This window comes from Psammomys obesus, unplaced genomic scaffold (assembly GCF_907164565.1).
Source record: "Psammomys obesus unplaced genomic scaffold, mPsaObe1.curated_primary_1811, whole genome shotgun sequence".
Classification (NCBI taxonomy): Eukaryota; Metazoa; Chordata; class Mammalia; order Rodentia; family Muridae; genus Psammomys; species Psammomys obesus.
This window is the reverse complement of record NW_026590905.1, coordinates 1705880-1714595: the sequence shown is the minus strand read 5'-3', so window position 1 is coordinate 1714595 and position 8716 is coordinate 1705880. Positions and strand designations below refer to the sequence as shown.

The 8716-nt window shown below is 46.9% G+C and overlaps 1 protein-coding gene across 1 annotated transcript in view; it reads right to left on the bottom strand.

Moving 5' to 3' along the window:
• Positions 1-2562: 2562 nt before the first annotated feature.
• Positions 2563-8716, bottom strand: part of Ano2 (anoctamin 2) — a 336055-nt gene continuing 329901 nt past the window's right edge. The window contains exons 24-25 of the mRNA XM_055609405.1: positions 5250-5355; positions 2563-2990 (exon numbers count right to left, since the gene is read on the bottom strand). Of these exons, the coding sequence (XP_055465380.1) occupies positions 2721-2990; positions 5250-5355 (376 nt within the window). The 3' untranslated portion in view covers positions 2563-2720. The remainder of the gene's footprint in view (positions 2991-5249; positions 5356-8716) is intronic.

Below are 8716 nucleotides of genomic sequence, written 5' to 3'. Positions count from 1 at the left end.
GGACGTGAAAGTAAAAGCAGCCTAAATCAAGTTAAGTGGAAGACCATCCCAATAAGCACATTTTGGATTAAAAAAAAAATGTGATGAGCTACATGAGATGAAAACACTGAACACGACGGTGCACTGAGCAGGATTGTCAATTAAAAAAAAAGATACAAATGAGTAGAATTAAGTCTGGAAGCCACGATGCTCATCAGTGCTGAGTCTCCTTTTGGAAACTGGCAGCAAGTTGCTTGTCTTCTTCACTGTTATTTTGGACTTTCTGACTCTTTCTTGACGTACAAATTTTACCTCTGTACTCATATGAAAGAAATGTTTCCTGTAATTTAAGGCAAGAAGAAGTGGCAGTGTGGACAGCTTGTGAGTGGAGGTGTGGTTCAGTGTCAAATGGGCATCCTGGTGATGGAGACTGGAAAAATAAAAAGCCCTAGCATAATGCTGGCAACACTATTTTACAAGCAATGCAGGGTCAGAGGCAGGGCAGGACAGGTGTCCAACCACAGGGTATCTGCGGTTGGGCGCCTGAAACAATCGGGACACCCAAGATAAGAACCGGGAGTCTTTCCCGCCTTCTCTGAACCGGCTACGTGACTTAGCCCACATCTGCTTTCCCGCCTTCCCTGCTCCAAATACGTAACCTAACTATGGCTTTGTTCAAATCCCCCAATCAGATCCCCGTAACTATGCTTCTCGCTTCTGTAAACGTGCTTCTTGCTCCCAAGCCCTATAAAAACCCGTTACCCCAACCGAGGGGCGCGCAGGTCTTCCGAAAGGCTTTGTCGCCCCGGGTACCCGTGTATCAAAATAAACCTCTTGCGGCTTGCATCCGAAGGCTGGTCTCGCTGATTCTTGGGAAGCGGGGTCTCCCCGTCTAGAGAGGCTCTACCCAGAGTCTTTCAGAGACAACCTTTGACCATTGATACGCTTGGGTCCTGCAGACAGGAATACCACCAACACCAGTATGAATTGCTGGACACTCATATTGTTTTCCCTCCTCTTGTTTCAAACCTGGAGTCTTCATGCCATTAATTCTCCTTGAACTGACACTGCTTCTCACTGCCCACCACACTCTCTGTAGAAGAGCTATGTCTGTTGTCATGTTTCTGTGGTTAGAACCCAGGCTCCAGGAGTAGCTGCGAATATTAAGATGTGATACAATTGTGGTTGATTTTAGGATTACTTGTACAGGAGTGGTCTGGGACATGGTTACCTGGGATTTTAAGAGACACATGTGTGCCTGTCATTACTACAAAAGAAAGGGCTACATCCTGGGGCAAGGGTTGGTGGTCAGTTATAATGCTGCATGTTGCCAGTGTGGGCCTAGAAACTCAGGTGGCCCAACTCTGGACAACACCCTTCCTTCTTCAGGGTTTGCTGAAACATGAGAATCCCACTCTACTTTCCTTTGGAGTAGTGCCTTCCTTGTGTTTGCTAATCAGGCATTAACTGGTCAGAATGACTTGTACAGCACTGGAGGTAAGTTGTTAGAGGATATGAGATTGTAGCTTCTGGGCTGCAGAGGGGCTGAGAAGCATGACATGATTGGCAGTGATGAATGACACTTGGCCTTTCCATCCAACTCTTCATGAGAATCTCCCCACAGAGCCCTGGAGAGCTGCTACCAACTGACTCTGCTAGCATTTCAATATGTACTCTATACTGAGTATAGAATTGAGCCCCTACCTTTCTCCCTAACATCCCTTACCTGGCCCAGCTGCTCCTTTCTGCAAAGTGATCCCCACCTGTTTTATTTCCATTGTTTACAGCCTTTCTGACCAGCTCCATGGATAAACTCTGAATGCACCCACACTTCCTGTGCCCCCACAATTCCTGTGCCCCCATGCTTCCTGTTTACTTTGTTCTACCTAGCATTTCTCCATTGCATTCACCATTGTCTAAAATACTACACACAACTGCTGGTTTATCATCTGTCCCCAGGCTGTCAGCTCCAAAATCACACAGGAATTTTCTCTCTTTTGTTGCCTGCTTTATGAGAACAAAGCTTGGCACAGAGAAAGAAGAGAAAAGAAGAGAAGGAGAGACATGGAAGAAAAAAAGGAAGGATAGGAGAGAGAGATAAGAGGAAGGAGGAGAAGCAACAGGCATCAAAGACAAGAGATGTGTTTTAATAAAAAGAATCCACTTATTTTATTTTAAATCCGAACTTGCATAAAATGGTGGTTAGTTGCATTGTATCCAAGCTTCTTTGTTCCATGAACCACATGAGATCGGATAGGATCTTTGTTCCTTCCCATCAGGTCCAATGGCCACAGAAACCAACCCTGTAACTTCATTTGCATCTGCTCAGCCTTGCAGTGGCCCCAGTCAAAAGCGTCTCCAAGAAGTTATTTCTGGGTGAGAAGGGGGTGCTGGGATGGATGGGGCTCTGACTGCACTTCTTTCAACTAAAATGATGGTGAAGTACAAGAAAGGACCCCAGAGAATTGTAGAGTGAAGAGGCCCCCATGGGGTGGGGTACCAACTTCCTGAAAGGACTCAGCTCAAAAGAGAACCTAAAAGAAACATGTTTCCAGTTTCTGAGGAGCAGTACAGTTCCCTTCCCTCCTGCACTCTCTCACAGTTTCATTTCTGTAACTTCCTCTTGGAGACAGCCTCAAGCCAGTTCCCAGCAGAAGAGGAGCCATTGAGGTACAAGAACGTATGGTGGTGTGCGCATGCGCTTCGCTGTCACATGCCCTCCTCTGCTGCCAACTGCTGACTCACACGTTGGTGTGCTGGGACCCCGAGGATGCTATGCTGCCTGGCTGGCTACGGCCTGAAGGTGCAGAGCTGGCTGGGCGGCTCCTCCTGCTCCGATCCCCACCTGCCTGGCTCTGGGCCGGCTCATCGGCCAGCTGGACCTTCTCATGCTCCTCCTTCAGGAAGAAGTCCACCAACAAGCTCTTCTCTTTCTTGATCTGGTCGCTGATGTCGGTAGGGATATCCGGGATCATCCAGTCCACAAGGACACTCAGGAACATGACTAGGTTCTACCAAGACAAGGAAGAGATATGAATGGTGGGGGCCTGGCTTGGTGGTGAGATACATGAGGTCACAGGTGGACACTAGCTCACCACTGTCCACCTTGGCCCCTTAAGAGTGACCATGCTTTGAGTTTGAGAAAGGAAGAGACTGAACAGAATGTTAGGCAACTCACTGGCTGAGTGATCTTTACCAGTTAGCCAGTGTCCCTTGGTGTCCTCATTGGTAATGGTGTTCTATTAGGAAAATAACTACAACTTCAACCTAACCCTGGATCAGCTGTGGGTACTGATGGATTGATACACCTCACATACTGGCGATGGCAAGGCATGGTAAGTGACAGCTAGCTAGTGGGCCTTCCTTTCAGGAGGTCCTGTGTCCTCACATGTCCTTGGTCCTAACACTCTTAGGTTTGCTCTAGACTGGGACCTCCAAGGAAGCGACCACCGAACACAGTAGCCTCTGTAGGACTGCCTGTGTGATAGTTGCCCCATTCATCTCCCCAGCTGTCTCTCTGTCCCCAATACCAGGGACCTTAGGTGTTGGCATTGATCTGACGTAGCCCAACCCACCTACAGCTTAGTCTACACATTCTGCCACCACCAGAGACTCTCTGTATCTGGTTCTCTTCGGTTGATCCCAAGTTTCTGAATACACATCTCTGGGATACACGTGTTGGCAAGGAAAGACTTTCCTGGGATCACTTTCTCTCTGAGTGAATGAGTATCAGTCAGGCTATGGTACCTGGCATGGACCACTACAAGCCAGCATATTCTGATTCTTGCTCATCTATCGATTCTGTCCTTCCCACACATTCACCCAACAATTCTTCAACTTGTGGTCATTTTCTGTCTGTGAACAACACGCATGTGTGTCCTCTCTTTTCCCTATGGAAAACCAAGGCGGTAACAGCCCCTGAACTATATATCATGCTTCTAGGAACTCAAGGAAAGACTTTGGGAAAAACTGCTTTCAGAGGCTCCCAGGTATTTAGGCTTTTCTTCTATCCACCACCGATGTGAGTGACCTGTGACATTTGACGTGTGGGCAAGTGAGAAGGTGGGGGCAGACGGATGCAGCAGGAGGATGTCTAGGGAGTTTTTCAAACATATCACCCCATCTCTACAAAGGAAGAATAACGTCTTCTGTAGGTGAAAGACAAGCTGGTGGTCTTCTCCTCATCCTGAGTTAGAGTCTGAGGGGCAGGATACCTTAGAGCACCCCAGAGACCTGCCTTCGGGGATTACAAAAGCCAAGGGAGCTGACGAGAAAGGGATCTGGCTTTGTGCTCTGGCCCCTGCTCAGAGATCAACAGGACCCTGAGTGGGAACTGGGGGCCCTGGAGCTGAGAGAATCTCAGCGACGCAACTGGAGCTGTGGCTATTGTCAGAGATAGGAATCACTGAGCTCGGGTTTGCTATTCATTCCAGGGGTGGCTAGGTGACTCTGCAGACCCCTCCAACCAGATGTCTCCATGGTAGACAAAGCTAACAAAGGAGGGACCCAGGAGCTCAGGAAGAAAGCTTCGGAACTTGAGCCCTTTCTCAGGCTAATAGAAAGGATGTGCTGTTTGTCTGTCCCAGGGCTGAGACTCTGGTTTCAATGGTTCTCCATTTTCTTTTCTTCTTCTCCAGTTTAAATGGGCAACTATCTCTCTCCACTTTGCAACTTACTCTACATCTGTCTGATAACTTTACTCTGGGTTTTATTATCTTTCGGCCAAGCCTCCCTCTTCCCTCCCTCCCCCCATTCAAAGAAGCTGTCTCTGGGGAACCCTCCTGCTTTACATTTATTGCTGCCTGCCACATGTGAAGTCCCCTATGTCACAGAGCACAAGTGGGCCTCTGTATCCATTGCCCCCTATGCTCAGATTCAACCAACTGTGCATCGAAGGTAAGAGACGAACAAAGTCGCACCAACAGGGACACTGCAGGCTTGTACTCATGGGCATTTCGTAGACAACACAATTCACCTGCCCGTGTTGAGTTTCCATTGCGTTAGTTATCATGTCATCCAGTCGTGATGTAAAGTATACGAGAGGATATTGGTGGGCTACAAGCAAATGTGATGTCACTTGTTAAAAAAAACTTCAGCACCCTCAGATTTTAGTGTCCCAGGGAGATATTAAAACCATATATACACACCCAGGATACCAAAAGATGACTGTACCTTAAGCATCTGGCTATGAGGGGCAGGCAGGGCCCAATGACTCTCTTCACCTGAGAAGCCTGCATCCTAACAGGTTGGTTTTCATCGAAATAACTCACCTGGAAGATGATAACAAAGGCCAGACGGGCAGACAGGACAGACCAGTACTGCTTGGAAAACTCATAGGGGTTTGGTGCCCATGGTGGCTCTCGATAATCCTTGAACCTGCTCAAAGCAAGATACGGTGGGTGTTCAGATTGGGTGGAGATCAGGGATATGGCTTGGCTGGGAAGTGCTTGTTGTACTGAATTTGGTCCTATAAAGGTGGGATGGTGGCATGAGATTGTCATCCCTGTAATGGAGAGGCGGAGGCAGGCAGATTCCTGGGACTTGTTTGTCAACCAGCCTAGCCTCATTGGTGAACCTCAGGTTTTGCTCAAAGACCCTATCTCTGAAAACTAAGATGGACAGCTCCTGAGGAACATCCAAGGTTAACCTTTGACATCCATATTCATGTTCACATACATAAACATACACATGTACATACACATACACACACTCCGATGCACACACACATACACCTGCCCAATACACGAACACAAAATAAATAAATAGGTAAAACAAAAATACAAATAAAGATAATGGGTGTGGTGGTGCGTACCTTTAATCACAGCACTTGGGAGGCAGAGGCAGGCGGACTCTGTGAGTTTGAGGCCAGCCTGGTCTATAAAGAGCGTTCCAGGACAGCTAGGGCTGTTACACAGGGCTGTTACATCAAGAAACCTTGCCTTGAAAAACATTATATATATATATATATATATATATATATATGAGACATATATATATATGTCTGTGTGTATATATATATTGTGTATAGTCTGAAAGAAAGAAGATACCTCTTTCTTGGAAACATGGATAAAATCTCAAGATTTAAATAGCAGGTGAGCTCTTGGCTTTTAAACTTGGACAAAAGAAGACAGACGAAGTCTATAGCCCAACCAAAAATTGTCTGTGGAATAAAAGAATCAAAATCCACAAAAGCCAGCCTGGAGTTATATTTTTCCTGTTCTCTCTCCCCAACACCTCCAAAAGCTTTCTCTGGTGTCAGGATGTAATTCTCAGAGGAGTCCACAGATAATGAAAACAACCTAGGTCTATTTGGCCATGGTGGCTCCCCATTATCTGAGAGGGGCTCCCAGATGCTTCATATGGTGCTATGTAGCAGTCTCCAGATCCCATATAGACATGGGCACCAGCAGGTCACCTCAGGATGCCCCTGGGCCAGCAGCTTTGAAGGTAGCCTGGATCTTAACTGCACCACCAAAGCCAAAGGAAAGCTGCTCCAACCAAGCCGGAGGTTGAGTGAATGGGGAGGGGGAGGAGTTTTAAGTAACCACACTTGATCAACAGTCTTTCTCATTAATTATCTTCATGGTCCATCCATATCCTTTATTAAACATCGATGCCTAATGTGAGCTTCTGCCTCCTTCTAAGGCCCAGGAGAAACCTCATGTTTTTTTTTTTTTTGTTTTTGTTTTTTGTTTTTTTTCTGCCTCTGCCCTTTCACCCCTATTCAGCAATGACTCATGCTACAGATGGCTCATTTTCTAATCCCGGAAATGTGACAAGGGTTGGTGCCATCACCATGACCATTCACAGACGCATCTTCTCCATGGAGTTTAAGTATTTCAGTGGCAACCCTCAGGGTGGAGATAGAGTTGGGGTGTATGGTTGCTGAGGGAGGCAGAGTAGAGACTCTGCCCAGGGAGAGACATCATGCACAGGACATGTAACATGCATTTATCCCTGAGTGGAAGAAAAGACTTTTATGCATGTTTGTTTTTCAATCCTTTCAACATACTCATGCAGGTATCCCACATAGCATTGGAGGAACCTGGCGGGCTCAGAATTCAAGTATGTGGCTAGGGAGAGATTAGGGGCCAGTAAGAAGTAGGGGCAAGGTGAGGACATAAGTCTAGCAGGATCCAGGCTCTTCTCCATTACTACAGAGCACCTCATCAATAGCTAAGGTTGAAGGTGAATTCATAAATGGAGATCCGCTGGCTCCTTCCCTCAGTCACAAAGAAAGCGATATTGTAAAAGGTATGTGCATAAGTGCAATGGCTTCCATTTTCCAAGGAGAGGTCAGAGGAGGCTAGACGATTTGAGGTAGAAGAAAAAGAGATGCGTACACAAAGAAAAGGCCAGAGCAATGGAGTCAGCGACAGAAAGAGACAAGCTGTACAAAAGACACTGGTCTTTCCACTGGGGTTTGGCCAGCAGCCAGAGGCTCCTACCTCACTGCCTGGCTCCCCCACTTCCAACAGCTGATCGCAGCTGTTGCAAGCTTGATTTGACATCTGGCTGAAAAGCAGAGCTAACTGCGGCCCAGCAGAGCACCAAGGTATTCAGATCATCCGTGGCTGGCTGAGGACAGGAACACGGAAAGCTACCCAGACTGCTTGCTAGTAGAAAAATGGAGAAACACTATGGGAGAGGGGGTGAGTAAGGGGGAGGAGAGAAAAGAGAGAAAGAGACAGAGACATGGAGGCAGAGAGGGGCCAAGTAAAAAGGCATGCTGGTAAAGTGAATAGGAAGTCTTGGGAATAGAGAAAAACTTGTAGACTTGCCTATTCTTCCGCTGTATGCAGAACAGGGTCTGCTCCTTTCTGATCCCAGACGAGGATGCCACCGTGGCTTACCACAGGACATCCCTCGCCAGGCATAGCCCAGGCCCTCTGGCTGCAATCAAAGTCCATTTCTCCCCTTTCCTAGCTCAGGCTGTGAAGGAACAGCTGCTCCCTGAGCCTGGCATGGGAGTCGCTGCCTACTCCTCCCCTTCCAGTCTTAAAAGAATCCATACATAATCGAGTTCTGCTTCCAACTCTGCTACTAACCACCACAGCTTTTAGGACCATCGCTTTGCCCTCCCCTGGTGTCCAAAACATGTTTTGAATCTAGCAGGTGCATTCATCTGATGGAGGATCTGTGGTACTGGTGGCGTGGCTGGGGGGGGGAGGGGTGGTGGCGGATCTTTTAGACAGAGATCTGTCCAAAAAGAGTGACCTGAGAACAGCTCTATGCAGATGAGCCAAGGAAGGCTGGCTCACTTTGGCACTGAAGGGAAAGCCACGCCACGGAAAACAGTGGTAAGTAACTCCACCTGCTTTGCATCTGGCCGCCTTCCTCTTCCTAAAGTAGCTTTCTGACCTACAGTAATAAAAACTTATTTTACATGAATAAGTACACATACCTATTTAGTTGAAGTAATATGACACAAAATGTAAATTTTATTATATGTGATGAATTGAGATTTTGCTCTATTCTACCTTAGCCTGCGCTGGTCTGTTCTTCCATTCTGTTCTGCTCCATTCTTCCAAAGGATGCTTGTGACCCATTGGAGCAATTTCACAACCCGCTAATCAACCATGATTCATCAGTTGAAGAGCATGGATTCCAGTAAGCTTGTGCCACTGGGTACATAATTGGTTGTTTACACACCAATGTAAGTTCAGGTTACACAATATTTTCTTTCTTTCTTTCTTTCTTTCTTTCTTTCTTTCTTTCTTTCTTTCTTTCTTTCTTT